We start from the raw sequence: 24840 nt of genomic DNA, 5'->3' as shown, positions 1-24840 counted from the left end.
AATTGTAGCATTCAAAAGTATTTTAGTTTTATTCTTATAAGATAACTAGCTGTTTCCGTGCGACTTCATGTACATAAAAGTATGAAAATTTTATTATATTGTTTACATGTGTCAAATTATCAATTTCAAATGTCAAAATGACATGACATTGTGACAAACCTTGCTTCCTTGATATTGGCAGCAGCTTATAGTCTCTTTCCCACATTAGGGTTTCTATACAAAACATTTATCCCCTAAGTTTAATGAAGTGAAAATTTATAGCCTAAAGCATATAAGTGTTGGGCTTTTTATTAAAAAAAGAATTATTCAAAAATATGCTGTAATTGCTGACATCTTAGGCAACACAGAAGTGTGTGTTTACGATTTATTATAATAGTATAGAAAATATTATTTTTGGTCATTTTCTGAAATTTTGTGTGATTCGAAGTTACAAGTTTAAATAAATTTAAATAATATACAATATGTTTAATTCATTTATTTTTAAACGTTGCTTCAATCTCTGAATGATAAAATCTAATTTATCATGTACTTATTTCAGGTATCAAATAATAACTTTTTAAAAGATATGATCATTTAAAGGTGGTGCTACGTCACTCGAGAAAATGAAAAAGTAGGAATCAGAAGAGAGCAAATTATCAAAACTTAGTATTGCTGAAGTACACAAAAATTAAAAATAAACAAAGTAATATTCCATTGGGAGAGTTCAGTTTTCAGAATATCTATTTACATTCCACCGTCAGATAAAGATTGTTGAGATAGCCCGGCGGTAATTGAAATATTTAAAATTGGCGTAGAAAATTTAATTCGTGGTCGTGATAATGAAGTTGGAAATTTGAACAAGCCAGGGAGAGGAAATGAAGGCGATGTGGCTTTGTAAAATATTTTGCTTTTTGTACGCGAATACCGGGAGGAAATCAAAATCAACACTTATTAATAAAGATGGTTAACGAGGTCGGCTGACCAATGAAATGTGCAATAACATAATTTATTAATTTAATCTTTAATATTTGCAAGTTAAAAAGAGGTTTGTAGAATGCTTGATCTTCTTTCATCAGAAAGCGTCAAACATTGGTTAATAATTCAAACTTTTAATTAAGTATGAGTTTCTTTTGTAATTGGCTTAATTTTTGAAAGTGTTTGAAAATTCCTGTATTTTTTTTAAAGATTTATAGGGATGCAACGTAAATTAACTGATGTGGAATACTGTCAAATTGTATTCTAAAATGAATTCGTTTTACGGCAAGTTCCGTCGGATACGGTTTTTGTTTATTGGCATCGGTGGACAGGTTTTGCATGTTTAAAGGAATTCTAACCATTTATATTTTGCATGCCTTTACTGTACCTTCCTGCTTAATTGAGAATAAATTATTGACATTAATATGTAGATATGTAACGTGTCTGAAAATGCGAAGTCTATGGCGTTCGCTTCTCTATTTTGATGAATTCCGATGGCCACTTATTTATTTATCACCTTATTCTGTTAAAAGTTGCATTTTAAAGAACGGAGAGATGAATAAATTAATTGATTTTCTTAGTTAGAAAAATATTTATTTCATTATTAATTATTTTGACTTGTCGGGATTTTATGCCGATACGATGCCGTAGTTAACACTTACTACTGTGAGGGTGTTGCAAGTGATAGACATACATTTTGTTATATATTTAAATTTCACTTGAAACTATAATCTTATAGTAGGAGTTGTGTATAAAGCCAAACATTGAAGTAATAAAGGTGAATTATGTAATAAATAATCTAAATTCTCTGGTAGAATCTGAATAATAAGTAACGTCCCGCGGGATATTCCGAGAAATCCTTTCTCTATTCCAGATTCATTTGTGTAGTTACCTTGAGACGGGGAACAATGTTAATAGAAAACCTATTTTTAAGAAATATTTTCAGGAAAATAACAAGTTCTACAGATCGTGATAGATATATTTTTCTCTTAATTGGGAAATTGTCTTTTATGTTTTTCAGCTTTTTCAATTACGAGTAAATCAGTAATCAATAAGTGGTAAATCTAGTAAATTATAATACGAGTAGGTTTATTTTTTTATAAGAGAAGGTGGCAAACGAGCGGCGGGAACACAGAGGTGGTCAACGACGCTAATGGACATCCGCAACACTAGAGGAACCACGAGCAAACGGCCACCTGAATCCAATGAAATGGAAAACGACCGCTGCCCATAGACATCCGCAATTGTAGATGCGTTGCCTACCCTTATATGACGGAGGAGGAGACGCACATAAAAAGGACATTTCCCCTTCCTATGCATCTCCTCCACCGTCAAATCCACTTTTCCTTACCATCCGTTCGTAAGAGTTAAGAAAAGGGTCGAAAGGGAAAAGGACTAAAATTAGGCCCCCAGCACCACACTCATCAGACGAAACGGAATTACCTCCACTTTACGCCTGTTTTCTGTGTGGTAGTGGTATTACACCGGGCGAGCCGACCCATTCGTGCGAAGGTGTTAAAGCGGGCTCTACCACTGTTAAGTAATGTAAGTTCTGGTAAGTTATGAAATAATGTTCCAAGTTAACTCTCAAAGGGTTTTCAGAGAAAGCCTTTTGTATTTGCGATGGGATATATTTGTGTTCGATACAGAACAACTGACATATTTGCTTAATTTTTTATATGACCTTAAAAAAAGTATTAGCATTTTTTTCCTTCTATAAGTTTGTTCTAAGTCGACATTTTTAAAAACTACTTTTTTTTTGTATATTACTAGAGAAAATTATAATAAATAAATATTAAGTTTATTGATGTATTTAGATTAATACATTAATGGAACATTATTCTTAGTAATCCTTAGTTTATTCCTTTAACCTTTAAGTATTCCCTCGTCAAAGCGAAAAGCGTTTATTCGCAACGTAAACTTTCAAATTTCAATTAACATAGCTGATTACAAGCTTTTGTGGTTACGTCCTACCTCGCTGATCTACTTTGAATAATTTACTCATTTCTTTAATTAGCTAATAATTTTAAGTTAATTGGATTTTTCTATAGTTGAGGAATAGTCGTTATTTGTGCGAATTAATTTTACTAAATTATGTTTCCACCGCAACAGGAAAATAAGAATTTAGGAGTAAGTAGATATAGCTTATTGGACTTATTGGACGACTGCACTGGGCAGGACATGTTGCCAGCATGGATGATTGCAGAGTTCCTAAACGCCTGTAGGAAAATAAGCCGGATGGACGTAGAGCGCGTGGTAGGCCGAAACTTAGATGGCTAGACGACGTCGAACGCGATCTTTAGAACATCGCCGTCAAGGACTGGAAGCAAAAGGCCCAAAATAGACACAATTGGAGAAGTTTACTTGGACCAGGCCCAGGCCCACCCGCGGTTGTAGTGCCTCAGATGAATGAATGAAATATAGCTTATACAATTTTCAAAAGTTTGTCTAATCTTGACTCTAGGTTCTTCGCTGCGAGTTGATTTTCGTACAAAATCGATAATGTGACGTCACAAATGTAATATCTCGTTTTATTACCTAAGAGATGTGTGCATATATAGCTCCAAAAATAAAACGCAATTAATAAAACTAAGTAACAAATAAGTAATATCGCAACTTTGTCCATCTTGTTTGTTGGACATGTGTCATTTCTTGCTAATTGATTTGGAAGTAAGAACTTGCGAATTTCATTAAAACTTGCCGAAACTTCTTTCATTTGTCATTAAGTGTCGTTGAATCAAACAAAACAAACTTTAGGCAGACTTGTTTAGTGACTTTGATTACATAATATTGACTAGATGTTCTAAATAACTTTGGAGACTAATAATTTGAAGTCTGTGGAGTATCTGTAATAACATACTAAGTTGATGGGTTTGATTGAATAGTACTCACAAGTTTGTACGTATCTGATTATCTCAAGAAGTTATTATAAAATTAAATTAAAACCATTTTAGTGACTGTCTTCTTTTTCTATCTTAATAGGTTTGCATATGTTTGTAATAGAAAAATTTAGATTTAACTCACTAGCTAAAATCAACATGTTATGTTCAGTGGTTTCGAAAAACATTTATCGTTACAAATCAAGCCTCCAGCAGTCAGTATTGACCCGAAACTCATCCTATAAAAAATCCAATATTTTAGAATTCACTTTGACAGATTTTCCTATCAGTTTATTTATTCTAGCGGCGTGTAAATCTTTTATACAAGTCGTATTTTGTTTAAACAAAACTGTTGCTACCATTATATGTCTGAAATAAATTTATCGTTTAATTATTTTCGTATAACTTGTTTCTAAATGAATGAAACGGAAATATTTGCTTTAACGTTATTTGCCTTAGAGAAGAGGCACTAGTACAATACTGCAAGCTTTTATGCCTCGCTACTGAAAGGCTCACAAAAGTTTGCTGAAAAACGATTATTTCTAGGAACAGTGCTGTTATTGCGTATGCTTTGTGTTTTGTTAGCTTGTCTATAAAAGCCTTATTAATTAGAATGTTTTTCATTATATTTACATATAGACTTTCATATATTAATCACACATTTGTTTCATGGTGTTGAAATTTCCTGCATCACTAGATGAAGACGTAATGTTTTTTGGTTTTAGTATTTCGTTTGACTATTTTGTAGATTTAACATTGGGTTTTAAATAAACAGGAAGAAAACAGACAATACAAATTGTTTGATGTTCAACTATTTCATTTAATTCACTTTCATATGATCAGTACAAAAATTACTTCTCATAGTAATATTAAAAACATTTGCAGTCGTTACCCAAACACATGCCGCCGTGGTTGTGCATTTGTATGCACATCATGTTACAAGTACCGAAGTCACACACTCCTACATCCTTAGAGCTTTTTAAGTTATCTGTAAGCAAACGTTTATTTCAGTAAACGGATTTGTTACAGCACCAGCCAATTGGGTTACCCAAATTAATGATATAGGCACTACTTATAGACGCAGTTGCAGGTGCGTTGGCGACCTTTAAATGATAGAGGAGGAAATGTAAGGTGAGGAAGGCAAAGACGACTAAAGTTAGGCCTAAACATGAACACTCTTTAGACACTACGAGGGATTACTTTTATGGCTGTCTTCTGTGAAGTCTTGGTAATGCACCAGCCGAGGTGACTATTCATGCAAAAGATATTGCGTGCTCTACCACTGTTAAGTATTAATATTATGGAATTAAAATCATCACATTTCATGATCAACACGTTGAACGTAATTTTTTATTGTAAAGTTCTTGTACTAAATCAATATTAAGGACCACCTTTAGTGCCCAGTAAACTATACAACAGTTACAAATATAATTTAGGTCTATATACCGTTGTCATTCTTCAGTATGTCACATTTGCATTTTCCATGTACGCAGGCGCCGCCATGAAAGCCTATCCGTCTGCACGTCTGATCACAGTCTAGTGGACTGCAGTCACTGACTTGCTTAGATTCATCTGAGATTTCGTTCTCTGAAAATGTTATACAACTGTGATAATCTTATCACAAGGCTACTACTGTTGTAGTCTTTACTATAATTAGTAGAATGATATCGATGTCTATGTAAGTGAAGCCGTAATTTTTTACCTGTTACATTCTTCATAATGTCGCATTTGCATTTTCCATTGACGCAGGCACCTCCCGGGAATCCAATGCGCCGGCAGGATTGATCACAGCCGAGGGGGCTGCAACTCTTCAACTTATTCTTAATCAAATTTTCAATGTCTGAAATCAATAAACACCTTTAGAACGGGCTGTATACGGTTTTGTTTAACCTATCGAACAACAATTAGGCGATGTGCGATTGTTTTGAAACCAAGTCAACAGTTTAGTTGCACAACTAAAAGAGTAGCGCAAATAAAAACTTATAGGAATTATTAGGAGACTAAACAGTTGTGCGATAGTTTAATCAAAAGTGTGAGCACGCTCTTAGTGGTACCAAATTATAGCAAAGAATTGCAAAAGAATATCTTTGTAGATTTTTGCTATGGGATTATTTTATGTGAACATAGTGAAGCTTCTTGATGGTTGTTTATTCGCATACATTGTGTTGTTTCAGTCTACCGTTTAACTTGTACATTTATATGTGCATTATATATAATTACCGGTTTTGGTGACTCTGTGAGTGCATTCACAAACATCTCCATTACAAATGCCGCTGTCGAAACCCAAAGCATGGCAGATACGGCTACAAGTCTGCGGATTGCAACTGCCCAAATTCTCTTCTTGGACACTGCTCTCTACCGTACCTGAAAAACAGTTTTTATTAACTCACAATGTATAATAGATCCACTGCTTAGGAAAGTAATTTATCCAAGAAGTAGTATAAAAGTAAACAGAAATCTCCTTCTCCTTTCCACCCTTTTCTTAAGAGGGACGGATCGGAAGGAAAAGTGGTTTTGAAGGTAGAGGAGACGCATAGGAAGAGGAAATATCCTCTTTAAGTGCGTCTCCTTCCACCGTCGATTAAGGGTAGGCAACGCATCTGCAATTGCGGATGTCTATGGGCAGCGGTCGCTACGCCATTTCGGCGGTTTCAAGTGGCTGCTTGCTCGTTTGCCACCTTAGAAAATAAAAAAAATTAAAAGAACATTTTTAATGACGAATTGAGCTATATTAATAAACACATAATTGTAATTGATAACCGTTTAACTATCTATACAAAATGTTTACATTCATTGCGAGTGAGCAAGGTGAAATAGAGGTTAGACATGTTTTGTACCAATGCAATGCAGTAACTCAAAATTATATTAATAACTAACTAATATTATAAATGCGAAAGTTTATTTTATTTATTTATTATAATTTTACAGTTATACATCCATTATTTTGTTAGTAAATTTGACTTAGTCTAAGTTAGTATTGTACATATAAAATAGATTATATAATTATATTAGCGCCCATGGACAATTACCACGTGCTTATAGTTATAGTTTAGATGGATGGATGTTTGTTAGAGTTTGTAGCCTAAACGGCTGAACGGATTTCAATGAAATTTTGCAGACATGTAGAGGATAGTCTGGAAGAACACATAGGCTACTTGCATTTGTTTTTTTTAATTTCGCGGGGAAGAAGTCGCGCGCGAAAGCTAGTTAAAAATAAAAGTAAGCTAACTTTAACAATTATCTTAAAATAATGCTAACATTTGTGTATTGTGTATATTTTCTAACTTTTGCATAAAGCTTTAATCACAAGAACTGTTTGTCTAATTAAAATTTTAAGACACTTTCATGAAACTTACCGTCATTGTATACATTGACCACAACAGAGGCACTCGCCGTATAAAATAAGGCAATAACTACAATTTGGAATGAAGAAATCATTGTGTTATACTTTAAAGTTGTAACATGTAAGCCGCAATGTTAACTAAACATGTAACAGAACGCGCGGCCTATTTAAGCGGGAAGATACGTTGCAGGGAATTTACCGCTCCTTATTGCAAAGTAATATGAATCACTTGATAAAGAATTGAACCTCACCTATTTAATGTTATGTTTGTTTTATAATCGAATAGGAAGTCATGAAACTGCTGATAATCTGTCTTAGCAACAATTTTCTTATTACTACGAGTATGTTGATTATTATGTAAACACACTTAAACATTATTACTAACTTTTGCCCGTGACTCCAACAGCAAGGAATTAAAAAAAGTGCGAGTAGCCTATCTGTTCCAGATTATCTTTTACATTTATACCAAATTTCATCAAAATCCGATAAGCCGTTTAGGCTACAAACTGTAACAAACATCCATCCATCCATCTAAACTCTCGCATTCATTAGTATGATAAGTATGAGCCGAGTAATCAATCACCTAACCTAGAAGGGTCGAAAACCAATCTATGTATTAAACACTTAATTCGGACACTTGACAACACAACTAATGATTAACTAATATTAATCGTTAGTTAAATATTTAGAGATCAAATTCTGAATAGAGGTTATAAAACACAAGAGTGAGGGAAGTAAGTTGGCAGGCGCTGAACAGCTGCTCTGAATATTCCATTAGACCTAATGGAACGCCGCAATACCAATCACAGATTTCTATTTCCCTGCAACGTATTCCATTTCAAACTCATTTCAAAATAAATGAGCTTATTGTTGGTGACGTCATATTTGAATAGAATATTCTAGAAATATCCTGAAACTGGATTAATCTTGCAATACTACGTTATGTCCCGTATATCATAAGATTAAAAGAAAATAACTCTAAGATACTTTGAATGTTACACTGTAAATAAATAAGTATCAAAGGTAATGGGATTTGTTTCAATTAATGCCGCGGTTTACCGTATTGATAAACAAAAATCCCCTTAGTATGTTAATTTGCTATAAACTTTACGAGTGACTCTGTAAAGTTTTTAATTAATACCAAATAAAATGTTTGACTTGAACGTTTTACTTTAGGCTGATAGGAGGTTCAAGGTATAATATCTTCATATCGTATTCGCATTAATGTTAACATAAAGTTTTCTTTGACAAATACCTATACAAGTTGAAACAGTAAGGTACCGCCTGAAACAGTAAGGGCCTACCATTGGCTAATAGAGCATCAGATAGCTTAAAATTAATTAAAAACTACTGTCAGATAAGGGAACAAAACTCGATATTTTCATCATACATTTTACACGTTGGATTGTTATCAGACAATTTACAATTTCGGTGGGACAGGCCCTAAATGTTACATTTTAAACTTAAGATGGTTAATTTCGGTTGTAAATATTTTTGTGGTTTTAATTATGTGTAAAATATAATACAAAAGTGGGTTTCGTTAGCTTTTTAAATATATTCTCTAGTTTCAACATAGGACCGCACCAGTTTAACACGATACGCTATAAAACTATGAGAGGTTCATTATTTTAGAAGCATTTTGACAACCTACCCTATTAGTTACTCAGGGTTATCGTGTGCTTGACATTTTACATGAAAAAAAAAATATATATTTTAAAGATCTGTACAAAAACATATAAGCGATAATGTTTGTTCTCCAGTTTTTGCTCAACACCAAGCTTTAACAGTGGTAGAGCCCACTTTAACATCTTCTCATGAATGGGTCGACTCGCCCGGTGAAATATCATGACCACAGAGAAGACAGGTGTCAAGTGGAAGCAATTCCGCGTTTCGTCTGATCAGTGTGGTGCCGGAGATCCAATTTAAGCTTTTTTCCGTTTCACCCTCTTCTCATAAGAAAAGGATTGAATGGGAAAGTGGATTTTACGGTGGAAGGAGAAATATCCTCTTTATGTGCATCTCCTCTTCCATCGATTTAGGGTAGGTAACGCATCTGCAATTTCGGATGTCTATGGGCAGCGGTCGCTTCGTGATTTTGGCGGATTTACGGGTCGCTTGCTCGTTTGCCACCTTATTGTATAAAAAAGGTACAAATGTTTTCTTTATCTTACAACGTCAAGGTTCAAAAGAGTCTTGAGGTTTTGTTGATAAAAAAAGGGAAGGTTTGTAGTTGGTTACAGCGGACCAGAGTACGGACGTGGGCGAGGGAGAGGCACAATTAAACTTTCATCAAACAATGCTAGGTCGAATGCGAACGTGACGTGCGGAGGAGTAACGAACTAAATAATTAATTTTTGTAGAGTTAGCATCATTACTGCCAAAAACTTCTGTATATAAAGTTATTTCTGCATTTACGTAACGAGGAAAAATGTTTGTTATACGTATCGAGGTACACCGGTAGAGATAGACTAAGAAAGGTGACATGATCAATAAGGGATTGATGACTGAGATGACGGATGATAGACTTATTTGCAAGAAGAAAACTCGATGCTCCGTTCTACGGAAGTAGAATAAGGTAGGGTAGACGTTATTTACGTATCAGGCTCTTTTAGTTAAATAAACGAGTTCGATTTATTGTCACTTGTTTTTAATGGTTAAATAAGTTTAAGAAACTTTCATACTGATCAATTAATGATTTGGATGCAAATTGTAGGAAAGCAAAGCAGTGTTAACAATAACTTTACTTTTCCTCTCATCCTAAAAATATGCAATTATATGCAAATTCTTGATGTCTGCTCTAAACAGACAACGCTCCCAGCGGCCAGGTAAATACCCGAGCGAATAAGGAAAACAAAATGATTTAATATTTTTTTAAAGATAATTTTATTATTGCTTTTTAATTAATACTTGTTCCTTATGTATTATACTGATTGATTTTGTGTAAACAATTAACTTTGTTATTATTTAATTTCATAAAACTATCGATGCCTACATAAACTGAGCTATTTATTTTTGACAGGCGTTATGGATTTTTATAATCCGTTAAACTTTTGTATTTTATTTTTATTGTATGATGTATTGGTTTTATAAATCACTTTGCAATTCTTGTTAATACTTTTAAATGATGACGTGAATGAAATTAAATATGGTTTAGTTTATAAAAAAATACAATAGAGTTCTTAATATTTTAGATGCGTTGTTAATTGTAAAATGTAAAAGATGTTTGGAATGTTTAAATTTGACGTTTGTTGAAATAATTTTTTAATCGATTGTGCATGCACGATATTAACCGCAGCATTTGATTGCACGGTGTGACAGAGAGGCAAGATGTAAACTCAGTCCGATTCCCCATACGCTTATATACAGTACACATAAGGAAAGTAGTTTTTATTTAAATACGAACAGCAAACTTCTGTCATTGAACGTTATCTTAACAAATAAAACTGTATAGAGTTTTTATTCGTGGTTATAAGTGAATTATCAGTCTGTGGCGTTTACATTAGACATTTTAAAGATGAATTTCAAAATTTACTACGTATTTGTGTTATTGATTGTAGCCGTGTGTGAGTTAAGAGGTAAGTGTTTTATCAATTGTTTCACCGTGCATTTCCACTGTCATAATACTTGTATAAAATCTTAAAGATAACATTATTATAGTCTATGCATCCCTTCGTAAGGGTTAAAATACAGGCGAGGTGTTATGGCCAGTCCCACTAAATTGTAAATTGTCTGATAACAATCTAACGTGGAAAATATGCGATGGAAATATCGTGTTATGTTACCTTATCTGACAGTGATGTATTTTTTAAGCTATCTGTGTCCCTATCAGCCAGTGGTGGGACAGGCTCTAAATATTCTCTATCCGTCCGTGTGCTTCCTCTTCTGGCCATTAAAGTTATACTTTGACTGTAATAATGCTTTAGACCCATAATTTTATTAAGTTAAACTGTTTTATTTTTATTATATAAAAAAATTAAATGCAACATCAAATTAGTAACATTTTGTTCTTGTAAGATTATGACTAATTGAATACTCGTGAGCCTTAATTTCGAATGACCGCTGTTTAAGGTAAGACCAAGTTTTAACATCAAACTTTGAGTCAAGGCCCAAACTACATTACTATGTAGGATTATCAGACATAGTTGTTTGCGGTATATCATTCTTATACGTTATTTAGTATTTTAAACATATACTTTGTATCCACAATAAAATCAAATAAGTAAATGCAATTAATAAAAAAGTAACGGAAGTATGGCTTGTTCGTTATTCCTACTTTTGGGATTTCCCGCTCGCGGGCCGTTCCCTAGAGGGCTCACTGCATACTAATCCTCTGGTTGTACTACTTAAATTAGAGGATATAGCAATGAACTCGGTTACAAAAGTAAGAAAAATACATGGACAACTAATGCTGAGATTTGCGGTATCAAAAAAATATATTTTTTTTTTTGTAAAAATGTAATTTATGATTTCATTTAAAAAAAACCAGTGGAATTAAACCTTTTGGAAGTCGGTTATGAATGTTTTAAACAAGTTTCTAATGTGATTACTCCTTACAATTTTTATTTGTTATCGCTTATTTCACTTTTTTACTTTTAAATCACGGCGTTTTCGTTAGAACGAATTATATGAAAAAAATGTGGCCTATTTGCTTGCTTCATGTCGATTTTAACTTTGTTATTCGTTCATAAATAGTGCAAAGTCAGACATTAAAAGGGTCATGCGATAGACGATAAATATTCCGCAATAATTACAAAGTTCTACAGATATAAGTTTTGTTATGTACCAAACGTTCTAGAAAGTAAATGTAAACTTAATACGAGAGATTCCAATGAATAAGGATTGATTCTAAGCATAATAGCTACTTATTTTAATTGTTGATTATTTTAAAGATTCATTCGAATAGGTTTAGAACAGTCGAGTGTCGGTGGCTTAGTGGTTTAAACACTTGACTTGTAATCTACAGGTCTTGGGTTCGAATCCCACCATGTACCGATGTGATTTTCGATTTTTCGACTTTTCATATGAACATTATTTACCCGACGTTCTTACGATGAAGGAATACATCGTGATGCAACCTGCACTGGGCCAGCACGGTTGACTAGTCACCCCTTACTAGGGTAGGCTCCGAGCCCTTCGGTGGGGACATATAGTGAGCTGGTGATGATGATTATGATAAGGTTTAGAACAGGACCAATTAATACGAGTTTTTAAGGGTTATCTCTACTTGGAGAGATAATTGAGTTTATATAAAAATGTGCATGTTATTTATAAACATTGCAAGTCGACGTTCTTATCAGTAATGACGAGAGATAAAAATGTCAAGTATGACCTGTCTACTGAACCGTGGTCGTGTTATGAGGTCGACAGTCTTACATAATATTGTAACAAATTGTTTATTTGTTATTTTAGGGTTTTAATACTTCGTTGCATATGCACGTCTTCGAACGGCTTAATATCATATTAATGATATAAATGCGAAAGTTTAAATGGACGGATGGATGTATGTTTGTTAGAGTTTGTAGCCTAAACGACTGAACTGATTCCGATGAAATTTGATATAGATATAGGGGATAGTCTGGAAGAACACATAGGCTACTCACTTTTGTTTTTTTTTAATCACACGCGGACGAAGTCGCGGGCGAACACTAGTAACCTATAAGTTTGACTATGTCTTAGTCAATTAGGCTGACTTAATGCGGATTGGATATTTTATTAAATTTGAATAAATAGTCTACTAAACTCTAGTATATTGGTTTGTTTGTTGTTCCCTTTATAGTTTTTCATGTATCAATAATGGCCGGTATCTCAGCTACTTTTAATCATTCGTTAGTGTTTGTGGTTCGATAACATCTTGAAATGCGTTTCCGAAATACAAAGTAAGTTACTTTAGTTTTACTCTGGTGTAACTTCGATCAACCTAACACTAATGAATCAATAGGAACGATAAAATAAATGGAAACTTCAGCAAACAAGCAAAAGTAATTGTAGTAGGCAGCTAAATGATAACACCTCAGTTCCATCTCAAGGACGAAAACCTAGGGTACCAATCGTGAGTGGGATCAGGACATGAAAATAATGATGCTTGTCACGCACTTGTACTAAGATCATACTCTCGGAGGAAGCAAGATTCGTTATTGACGGTTACGTCAAGGAGGACATCATCATCATCATCATCACTAGGAAAGTTCACAACGATAATGCAATGTCAAGAATCGAAGTAACGACTGCTGTCGACACTATTGGTATTCAATATACTGAACTATTGACGGTTTATACTGCAAAACGTCTATTAGATGTATTTTTCCTAATTTTATAAATGCGAAAGTTTACATGGATGTATCGATGTTTGTTAGAGTTTGTAGCCAAAACGGTCGGACGGATCTCGATGAAATTTAATATAGACGTAGAGGATACTACAAAAGAACACATAAACTACTTTTTTTATTTCTTTATTTCCAAAATATAATACGTACATAAGACATAAGTCATACCCGCCAAACCACTTACTTTTTTTTTCTTCTACGCGGACAGAGTCGCAGGCGAAACCTAGTGTAAGTTAAATACAATTTGTGTTTGTTTCAGTAATACGGGCTGTGTCTCAGAGTAAATTGCAATGCCGCCGCGATTGCAGCGAACATTGTCTCTTGTATTCCAAAATGTTTGGCGCCTGCTTGCACAGGTCCTGCCAATGCGGGGGACAAATCTTGTATTCGTGAACAATGAAAAGTAATACATAGATGACATATGTAGATACAAATTTAACGTTGAATATTTAAAAAGCCATTAAAGCACAATCGTAAAAAAAATCAATTGTTTTTCATTATAGAGCAACTTAACGTTTGGTTTTTCTTATAAAATCAGGAAAATATGTATAAAAAATGAGGATTCTATTTCAGTAGCCATTTGTAATAATTACTCAAAAAAGTTCTCTACTTTATTTCAAAGTTGAACGATCCAACGGACAAAAGTTAAATCGAATCTTAAATACTTCGATTCGTAAGCACAATTTACAACTAGATAGACGTCATTATTTAAAGATATTTGTAGTTTAAGCGTGGCCTTATCATTTAAGTAGCTCTAACTATTGTTGAACGGAACTTCGCTTCCGCATCCGCAAGTGCGGAACTTCCAAAAGAAATGATAACTCCGCACCCACTTCCGCTTTTGTTATTACTTATGCGGAGTTATAACGGAAGTTAATTTGCGTCTTTTTATGCGACTCGCGCGGGCGTGATATATAAACTATAATTGTTATACATTATATTTGCATAATAAACTGTACCTTGTACCAATCTGTATTTTGTATTAACGTAGTTTTAGTTTTTATATCCCTAATAAATCACAATTAATATTTTATTATTGACCATGCTTCAGCTTCCGTTAACCTCCGCTTCTGCAGAGATGAAGCCCTACGCCTCCGCATCTGCTTACGTTAAAATGGCCTCCGTTATAACCCTAGTTGTAACATATATAATTGACGTTTCAGTATTCCAATGTATGCATGTATAATTAGTATTTCAATTGCTTCAAGTCACAAAATCCTTACAATATAACAATACTGCAATTTCTAGTGGGTGTTCTAATTAAGCAATAATTTATCCGGTCGTAAATGCCGAGAGAATACTCTTAACATCGTCTTATTGTGTTGGAACAATAGCACGCGGTAAACCAATTAAATGGCACGAGTTTCGATTCAAATGTACCTGACCGAAATAAAATATTGTGCTGCTTTTAATGGTTTTGTATATGGCATATATCTTAATTACCTAGGCAATAGTGAATACATACTTTTTTTAGAAAAATTGCAAATAAAATTGACGTAGAAAAGTACAAAGCTGATAAAATTCAATAATATGTAACACGTTATAGAGTGTGTTACTTTTCTTGAATAAAATCCTATAGTTTACTCCTGTAGCAGGAATTAATTCGAAGTTATATAAATAAACTAGCAGAAGCCTCTTGTACAATTATCTCAAGGGGATCAAATTACGGTGGGCGAAGTAACGGGGCGTAAATGCGCGAACCCTGGAGTCATCAAGGCAACTTATAAGCGAACCTTCCATCCACTTCCATCGTGTTTGTACGCTTACGGAATGTTAAAAAGCCACGTAACCACCTAATGCGGGCAGGTATCTAATTCGGCATCTAATTTGCCCTCGAGCGAGCAATTTGATACATACCGCACATTTCTTATGGTCATTGTTAGGGAAACTTTCGGCTAATAGCTTCAAGTACTTTCTAGTGAAGTCAATTTTAATATTATCGATATTTTTTTATGTAATAAAATTTACTTAATTGTTAGAAACTACTTCGTTCAAAAGTTTGACTATTAATTTGTCAGTCCAATGGTGAATAAATCTTGAGGTTTATGGATGTTTTTAGTGTTGTTTTGATAAAAGTTTTCGAAACATCTAGATGTTGTATTATGTCTTGAATTTAATAATCTCGATTATTAATATTAAGGCAAATTTAATGGAAGATAAAGATTACCTCTTAGCTCTTGAATATGTTTAATTTCAATATTAAAGTAATTTTTCTTACAAAAAGATTGTTTTTTTTTTTAAAAAAAGATATTCACCAGTCATCTAGAATCTTAGTGTTTAAGGACTTTTTTTATACATTTCCTTCCAAGAGTTATTTTTAGTGTAATAAGAGTGTATAAGCTGTTCTTAATATAATTACAACATTAACAATGCTCAGCGGTAATGTTACAGACAATTTCTACTCGTCATGGCATTTGTAAGGATTTCGAGTGACGTAATAGACATTTCCTAATACTGTCGGGCTTACAGTGAGGCTTTCACTAATGACAGGCAATTTAAAGCCTGGATCAAGCAAACCGCCTACGCTATAACTATAACTTACAAAGTATACTAAATGTATATACGAAATATTTTTAATTTAATTAGAATTTTTATATTTATATTTGAATATAGTAAATGAACAATAACTTCACCTGATGTTAAGTATTTATAACACCGTTTTTAAGAAGGTTTATTTGTGTTATTTTTCGTATTTGATGTAACATTATTCTTTATCCTTTACAGAAGGCGTGGCAGAAGCAAAGCCGCGTTTACCTTGCCGCCTCGATTGCAACCTGCTGTGTCAGCAACGCGGAAAGAACTCCGGTGTTTGTTTAAGCGGTCATTGCCATTGTAGGAGTCGAATATCTACTTGATAGTCAAATAAGAATGTTATTTATTAAAGGAATTGATGTTTAAAATAAAGTATGTTTCATAGTGAAGTATTTGTAAATTTTAAAAATTGTTTACGCTAGGATAGGCTTATGCTGTTGTCATTGAATCCTGGAATTAGTTTGTCAATTTTATAATTTGAAGCTTTAAATAATCATATGTCTGACTATTGGGATATTGTAAATAGCTTGGGTAGCAATGGCCAGCTAGAGAAAAGCCATTCTATTCTATTACGGCTAATAGTTTTTCATAAATTAAATAATTTTAAATGTCAAAACTTTTATTTGTTTATTCTTGTTTTTTTTTTTGATTCAACATTTGTGTTTTCTTTATTGCAAAGTATTTACCCTATACTTGTTTCTTTGTACGCATAAGTTTGCTTTGACTTTAGCCTATCTAATATAATAAACACTGTGTTAAGCGCTTCTGGTGATTTTTTTATCAGTATACTCACAACATTTGCACTACAAATTATCATGTATTGACTTTGTAATCAGACAATGTCTGTTCATTATAAGGTTAAATGATTCATATACAGTCTGTTCAGTCTTTTTTATCTCCAGGACCTCCCCTAAGTCAGCCATCTCTTGGAATTTTGATAAAGTGTTTCGCACTAACCTAATTACAATGATATAAATAATGTTGCCTCTTGATGGCAACATTAAACGTTTAACAGTAAGCAGTAATGATGAAGTGGTTATGTGGAATTTATTTTTTCATACTTCTCTCGCAAGTTCTTTGTAATCAGGTTGAAACAGGTAATTATGATATTTTAAATTGTGTTTAATTTAATTTTCAAACATTGCTTTTATGTTCAGTAGTGTGATAAAGTTGGAAGAATTAGAATAATTTATTTAATAAAATCTTTTATAGCAAAACGAAATAATTTGGAAAATTTGTTATTTAATGTTGTTATTTAAACCTGTTATCTTTTCTTCAGATGAAATTTCAACCTATAATAACACGATCAGGGTTTACAATGTTGGCGTTGAATTAGGAATAATCAATACTGAAAAATATACATTTGATTCATTCGTAAAAGATGAACAAAACATATTCAAACCCTTGTACGAGGAATACAATGTAGCAACGAATAACACAGACCCGATAAACTATCAAGATTGGCTGATTGCGAACAACTATGGCATTCTCAGCGACACACAAGAGTCCTTATTTCAGAAAAAGATATCAAAACGTAGTACTGCAGACAATAAGAGGAGATTTGTAAATTTGGTTAAGAAGGGAGATATTTTAATAACCGGACGAGGGATAGGAGGTTTGGTGGGACATGCTGCTATAATGACAAGTAATTATTGGGTGCTCGAAATGCCCGGAGGCAAAGGTTGGGACCACGGGATAAAAGATAATAACCGTCAAGTTCCTAAAGACAAATGGTTTGACAAACACGCATCTGACTGGACTACTGTATATCGTAATAGAGATGGCACAGTCGCTCGACAAGCGGCGGACTGGGCTGATAGAACCTATTATAACCCGTCAGGTGGCGCTACTAAAACAAAACACATTACATACAAGATCAGTACCGACATTTGGTCTACCAACCCGAGTTATTGCTCCAAACTTGTCATACAAGCGTATTACTACGGAACGGGAAAGAAGAAAGTTATACGTGATTTATCTATTGCGGGAAGAATAATCGTTCCTTCGACAATACCGAACTACTTTTTACCGCCGTACACGTTGGTGAATAAAGGAAAATATTGAAATAGTTTTATCTAAGTTTTCTTGTTTGTGATTTATAAAAAAAGTAGCTTTTAGTACAAAAACAATTTACAAGAATGTATATTTAAAAAGTATTATATTGTAAAAAATATTGATGTATATTCTTAGAATCCTGTCTATAAATTTCATTTAATTTTACGCCATAGTAGTATAACGTAAATAAAATATACACAGATTTATGTAAGCCATTTTAATTATACCTTTCTGAGAATGTAGTTTGAAGAATATTAATATAAAATAACATGTTGAAATATAATAATTTTATTAAAAAAATTTGAGAGTATTCTGTATTACTTGAGTGAATCAGTCAAAAATATAAAAGGTATAGAATATAAGTTATTCTTATAGGGCAGTGAATCCCCGTCTTATGTTAGTCACCGGGACTTCACCTGATCACAGCATGGTCGTTGCTCTCACGCATGTTTAATCATCATTCTTTACCATTTAGCTATGTATTATGTAATTTTATATATCTAGATTTATATGTCCTTTAAAAAGCTTAGCAATTCCATATTTGTATGAAGACTATGAATTCCGCAACTTTACGACTAGGGGGACATCAAAGTATGTCGAAATAAATTAATCATTTAGTATTACAAATAATTTAATTTCAAACAACACAGACCAATGTACATTTAGAACACAACATACAGAATTTAATGGTATAAATAATAAGATATAAAACAGTACTAAATGGTTTTATCCTAAACATTGACATCCATTGATGGTGCAGTAGCCACCAGACAGGTAGCCGCGCTGTCTGCAGCGAGCAATGCACTCGTAGAACACACAGCCCTTCGGAGGTTTCACCATAATCGTTTCACGTTTTAGTCTTGTTACTAATGATGATTCTGTAATAAGACATTACTTTAATTAGTATTGACCCTTATGTTATTGTACCTTATAGTATTGCGAAGAAAAAATGAATTGAACAATTTAATCTTTAGAATCTGTCAAACTGTTTAGTCGTGCTTAAGGGGGGGCAACTTGGACGTTTTATTAGAATTCCCAAGCTTAAACATTACGGTTATGGCGATATGTTGCTGTTATTTTAATAATTATTTTCCTTTATAACGTATAAGTTTTACATAAATGTAACTTACAAAACAAAGAAAACCAAAGTCAAGTTTTAAGTAAATATTCAATTAAAAACTCATATAACTTACCATTGTATTCTTCTACTTCTGCTGCAGCGACAACAGCCAATCCAATTAAAACCACGAAAATAATGACACGTCCTTTCATCGTGAATACTAAGTGATAATCTGAGGAGCAAATGGAATCCAACTTATTTATATATCCTCACATCTTGGCTTCCATTGCTTTGACTCTACATTCTTTCAAAGATTAAACACTAGAAACAATAACATCGCTAATAGAGTCATCCACTACTACTTCTATAACGTTTTGTACAGTCGTGTTTCAACTTAAAACAGCAATGTAGAATATAGAAAACGAAATAACTTGAATCGTCGGTATTACAAACAGTTACGTGCAATGGACATGCTAAATGTGGAATGCAAAGGGAATACCCGGCGTCAATTTCTCTCAAAACAAATTGCATCCTATAAATCTATTTCTTCGCAGTACAAATTGAAAGTGTAATATTTTTCTAGCAAAGCTGCAAGTCGTTTTCGCGTATAATAGCATACGTTAGGTTAGAAATTTGTGTTAAAATTGGATTCGAGATAAGGTGTCACAATATTTATTCGACCGAGTTTCGTTCTGTTCGCGGAAAACTAAAATCCACACGTCAATAAAGTTCTACGTTTACATTACCTAGTTGACAAAGATTATTTTGTTTTATACTTTGGCTCCAAATTATTGATCTAAAATAGATTGACATGGAAGTCAGTTTTAGTTAATGTTAAACAACTGAGATTTTTTTTAGGATTTCCCCTCATATTGTTAATCGTATTCTCGGTAAGTTTAACAAAATTAAACTAAGCATCATTCAAATGATTCATCATTCAATATTTAGTTTACATTTAAAATTAAAACAAAACTCTTGCTTCGTTTCACATTCGGCCATTTATTTTCCTTACTATATTGAGCGGTCATTACGAAAGGATAGTTTTTTGCGGCTGCGGCCGGCGGAACCCGGGTCGAGTGCCGTTCGCAATTTATTTTATTCTAAGAGAGCAATTCACAATAAGTGGACATGATGACACTGACTGATATATTTCTTATTGAGATCGATTTAGTGATGTTGACTCATATTTTCTCTCATATAAACTACTATTTTATATTTCTTTAGGATGGATATTTTTTATGGAAGTAAGTGGATTACCTATATAGCTGGTAGAACGAAATAGTGGATGAAGTAAAAAAACTCAAGGAAAAAATAGGTTATGCTTTCAAAAATTAACATAGATATTACATTTTTTCATATTTTCTATGTTGCCAGCAACAATTGATATACAGTCTTAGTGAATATTAGTATAGTACTGTATTATTTATGGCGAGTACTTAAAGATACGTGCTTGTGCATTTAAAAAATAAAATAACACTGCCCCTCTTCCTCTAAAAACAAAACACAGTTTTTTCTTTGTTGTTTTTTTATCCTGACGATGTTTTTCAACTGCTTTATAAATGCTATTCAATTCATTGATTCATATTTTAATCAGTAAAGCAAATAAAAGTTCGCTTCGAAACATAATTTGTGCTCGTTAACCGTCTGCAAACACCTTGGAAACGGGTTGGAGCTTGTTTATTGACACGGCCGTGCTGTGTAATGGATCGCGGATTGTTTCACTGAGAGCTTTCCATTAAGTGATTTAAGAGATTAATAAACCTACAGTATACTAGTACTGCGGTATTTGTATTTCAATAAGATATCATTGTTTTCCTACAAACGGAGTTTCTATCTACTGATTGATTTTGATAGACTAGATAATGTTAGACTTGTCAATTATTTTTGATTTTTTTTAATTAATCTTTTTTTTATAATATAAGGTGGCAAACGAGCAAGCGGCCACCTGAATCCACCTAAATGGTAAGCGACCGCTGCCCATAGACATTCGCAATTGCAGATGCGTTGCCTACCCTTAATTAACGGAGGAGACGCACATAAAGAGGACATTCCCCTTCCTATGCGTCTCCTCCACCGTCAAATCCATTTTTCCTTCCCATTCTTTCCTTTTAAGAAAAGGATGGAAAGGGAATGGGACTTAAATTAGAACTCCGTTACCACACTCATCAGACGAAACGCGGAATTGCTTCCACTTCACGCCTGTTTTCTATGTGGTCGTGGCATTACACCGGGCGAGCTGACCCGTTAGTGCGAAGATATTAAAGCGGGCTCCACCACTCTTACAAAGATGGTGCCAACAATTGATCAAAGCTATATTTTTACAAATCCTATGAAAATAAAGATATCTTGATAGCTTTAGCGATTGCTACGCGATTAATATTAATAATATTGTGAAGTTTAATAGCTATGAAATGGATTGATTGTAGTTAAGTGATGATATATTATTAATCAGCAAGTTGTGTAATTAATAGTTTATGAGGCTCAGACATTACGGATCTTAGTTAATTACATATGGTTTGTGTTAAATAGCTAGGTTAAGTCCGGGCTTACGTTAAGATGTTACCGCCTTATTAAAGCTGAATTGAAGAGAGGAAACTTAATTAACATGAGTTTTCAAACGTTTCACATACTTAATAATACTTAAATTTGTCATTTAGATTAATATTATGAAGAATAAAGATATGAATTTGTGGAGATAATTAAAATTGAACTACTAGAGAGATTAAAAAAATCTATTACCATTAGAAAGCTCTATCATCACTGAGGAAAAGTCTTTAATTATAACTAGATTTTTTTTTAATTCCTCGAGAATGTTACGGGAAAAATTAGCCACATCATATACATTAAGGTATAATGAGGTGATGATTTAAATACAAACATGCCGGCTGCAAGAGATTGGTAAAAGTAGATGTTCATATATTTGTCATTTAGAAAAAAAATGAGGATACGATCTGTGAGTTTGAAATTCAAACGAGTAAAATAAATAAAACATATAAAACCTGTTAAACGTTCCTTTAGGGGAATCTTAGCAATAATGGTTTCAGGTGGGATTTAGTGTAAGCCGCGTGCCGATATCGTCGCGGTTAACTCGCATTACGCATTCGTAGCACCCAAAGCCAGCTAAGCTGAGAATGATAAGATCCTTGTGAGTTTCAAATAATTAAGTAACAATTAGATTTATTGTAAACTAGCTGTTACTCGCGACTGCAGCCACGTGGAATTTAAAAATATTAACTGTGTTACTAAGCGATAAGTTAGTTTTTTAATGGTGAAAGAATTTTTAAAATCGGTTCAGTAATTTTTTAATTTACTTCAAAACATACTAAAACAAAAATCTTCCCTCTTTAGAACATAGTTACATTAGAAGTAGTTAGTGTTAGTTAGTGTTTTGAAAAGACGAGAATAAACGATACAAATGGAATAGTCACATCTACAAAGAATGTAGTCAATAATAAATAATTTAATTTAATTACATAAATTATTCAAATAAATTGCATTGTTCTGTCTATCCCATTTGAGTTAAGTGACGTGAAGGGTTATTTAAAAAGAGGATAAATAAATCGAAAATTTACACCTCACTGAAATCAGTATGACATAAACGATTTCGAAAATAAATGAAATTTCGATATCACAAGGACAATTTATTTCTTAAAATTGAATCATGCGTGAATGTTAACGGTAATTCAATTTTGTACTCTAACCATATCGCAATAAGGTAGAAATTAACTGACAGTTTCAACGATTTCGGCATGTTTTACGCATTGAAATTCAGTAATATAAAGGTGGAGAGGATTTCATCGATTGGACGTTTGTAGCTTTTGTTAGGCCTCAGATACAATGGTATTATTTATTTAGACACGCAGTTTACTCGTATATATCTTTTTTATTTCTTAATTTCATTATCAAGAATTATTTTCTTAATGATTTATTTTACATTTGCCTTTTAGAATTAAGATCATTTTCTTATTTTATCAAATGAGTGCGGGAATCGAGAAAGTTAGAATTAATTACAATATGTGTGATTTTAGTAATAACAACATTATTTAAATTTCAGGTGTAACGTACAACGTGAAAAAATGAGTACAAGTCTCAAAACAACTTGGTCGTAAGTCAGTTATAATGATTTTGTTATTAATTAAAATAGCTTTCGCAAATCCGTCCGCGTGGAACTAAAAAAACAAAAGCTACTCGCCTATCTGTTCTTCTGTACCAAAATTCATCAAAATCAATTCAGCCGTTTAGGCTATAAACTCTAACAAACATCCATCTAAACTTTCGTATTTTTAATGTTAGTAGTATTATTTTGTTAGAAAGTGTAACGTTATAAGCTGTGTCACAAATAAAAATAAATGATTCGACAAAAACGAGCATAAATAATAGTTTATCACACGTGCAATTTATACAAATGTTTCCAACCGTGCTATGGTTGTTGTAAAACTGCATGCCAGTGCTACAGCTCACAAAATTATAGTTCCAATTTTCACAATGTGAAAATAGATTTATCGTTTGCAATTTACAACTGGGAAATAAACTAGATTTACCTTACACGTTGAACAAATACGTTCTCAAAGCCTTAAAACTTTAAATTGTGAAGAAAATATTTATTAAAAATAATATTGTCTTTTGACATTAAATTTGTTTTTATTATTCTATTTTGCACATGTCTTTCAATTCTATCCCACGACCAATTGTCATTTAATTTCGAATTATATTTATAATCTTCAACTTGCGATTATGATACAGACATGTAAGGATTAAAAAGATGAGAGCGTTTTATATCGCCTCATACAAACGAGATCTTTGTAAAAAAATCTTTTTGTAGTGTTTCTTTGAGTGCTAACGTACGTGACCCTCCGCAAACGCAAGGCGATGCTACGCACGTTCATTTTGCGTACACACTGTACACACCTCAGGAAAAAGGTTCAAAGGTGTTTATATCAGAGCGTACTTTGCATCTGGGTGACACATTCTATTGAAATAAGTTAGCAAAGTAAGTCAAGTCTTTCTTACCTTTTAAGCCTTTGAGACGCAGTACGGACTATGGGAATAGGTTAATGATTATTTTAAAAACATTAAGAATGTACACACACCTGAAACTAAACTATCGCACAACTGTTTAGTCTTGCTTTGATTCTTATGAGCTTATATGAGATTTTTAGTTGTGCATTAAATTGTTGAATTGGCTGCAAAACAATCAACAATCGTACAACAGTAGTGCGATAGTTTGGTCAAAGGTGTACGCTCTAATAAAGAGTGAGGTGAGATAATTAAATCAATCTATGTATTAGGTAAATCAATTGTTATTTATTTACCAAAATACAATACACGAATAAAACGTTACATCAAATAACGTAAATGTGTTTGTTACTTGCAATATCTATTTGATATTTTATTGAAAAATGCTATAACAACTGTATTCGTCATATTCACAGGGGTTTTGCGAATATTACAGTTAAATCTCTTTGTTTGGCCGAGCAGCTCTCTGTGCTTCGATAATAGAAGCGCTTGTGACAAATTACTGCGCTCATACAAACGACAACTGTGGCCACGGATACATTTTACTCAAATGTTATCTTATTGAAATATTATTTCTGCTACAACTAAATATCTTAAGAAATGTTTTAAATTTAATGTTAACTACACTATGACGACATATGTCTGTATATTTTGAATAATCTACGTAATATCCGAACA

The 24840-nt window shown here is 33.0% G+C and overlaps 3 protein-coding genes across 3 annotated transcripts; 1 reads left to right on the top strand and 2 right to left on the bottom strand.

Moving 5' to 3' along the window:
• Window positions 1-4632: 4632 nt before the first annotated feature.
• On the bottom strand, window positions 4633-7327 carry LOC106103360 (tenascin-like). The gene is made up of 5 exons (XM_013283105.1): window positions 7190-7327; window positions 6054-6197; window positions 5536-5673; window positions 5280-5420; window positions 4633-4821 (listed from the first exon to the last, which is right to left on the bottom strand). The coding sequence occupies exons 1-5, from the start codon at window positions 7269-7271 to the stop codon at window positions 4703-4705; spliced, it is 624 nt and encodes a 207-aa protein (XP_013138559.1). The 5' UTR covers window positions 7272-7327; the 3' UTR covers window positions 4633-4702.
• A 9517-nt stretch (window positions 7328-16844) lies between these two features.
• Window positions 16845-18148, top strand: LOC106103427 (uncharacterized 30.3 kDa protein-like). The gene is made up of 2 exons (XM_013283203.1): window positions 16845-17128; window positions 17311-18148. Exons 1-2 carry the CDS (start codon window positions 17056-17058, stop codon window positions 18093-18095), a joined length of 858 nt encoding a protein of 285 aa, XP_013138657.1. The 5' UTR covers window positions 16845-17055; the 3' UTR covers window positions 18096-18148.
• Window positions 18149-18699: 551 nt separating this feature from the next.
• Window positions 18700-19374, bottom strand: LOC106103428. Its single transcript, XM_013283204.1, has 2 exons — window positions 19280-19374; window positions 18700-18964 (listed from the first exon to the last, which is right to left on the bottom strand). Exons 1-2 carry the CDS (start codon window positions 19356-19358, stop codon window positions 18813-18815), a joined length of 231 nt encoding a protein of 76 aa, XP_013138658.1. The 5' UTR covers window positions 19359-19374; the 3' UTR covers window positions 18700-18812.
• Between the last annotated feature and the right edge of the window lie 5466 nt (window positions 19375-24840).

Source organism: Papilio polytes, unplaced genomic scaffold, assembly GCF_000836215.1.
Source record: "Papilio polytes unplaced genomic scaffold, Ppol_1.0 DF823823.1, whole genome shotgun sequence".
Classification (NCBI taxonomy): domain Eukaryota; kingdom Metazoa; phylum Arthropoda; class Insecta; order Lepidoptera; family Papilionidae; genus Papilio; species Papilio polytes.
The sequence above is the reverse complement of the archived record's forward strand: the minus strand, read 5'-3'. Positions and strand labels throughout refer to the sequence as shown.

Excerpts from the sequence above, each read along its gene's own strand:
- LOC106103360 (XM_013283105.1), bottom strand. The coding sequence starts at position 7,271 with ATGATTTCTTCATTCCAAATTGTAGTTATTGCCTTATTTTATACGGCG. Across the intron at positions 5,674-6,053 it reads TCACAGAGTCACCAAAACCG|ACATTGAAAATTTGATTAAG; the intron begins GTAATTATATAT and ends TATTGATTTCAG. Across the intron at positions 4,822-5,279 it reads CATACTGAAGAATGACAACG|ATAACTTAAAAAGCTCTAAG; the intron begins GTATATAGACCT and ends GTTTGCTTACAG.
- LOC106103427 (XM_013283203.1), top strand. The coding sequence starts at position 17,056 with ATGATGAAGTGGTTATGTGGAATTTATTTTTTCATACTTCTCTCGCAA. Across the intron at positions 17,129-17,310 it reads TTGTAATCAGGTTGAAACAG|ATGAAATTTCAACCTATAAT; the intron begins GTAATTATGATA and ends TCTTTTCTTCAG.
- LOC106103428 (XM_013283204.1), bottom strand. The coding sequence starts at position 19,358 with ATGAAAGGACGTGTCATTATTTTCGTGGTTTTAATTGGATTGGCTGTT. Across the intron at positions 18,965-19,279 it reads AGAAGTAGAAGAATACAATG|AATCATCATTAGTAACAAGA; the intron begins GTAAGTTATATG and ends GTCTTATTACAG.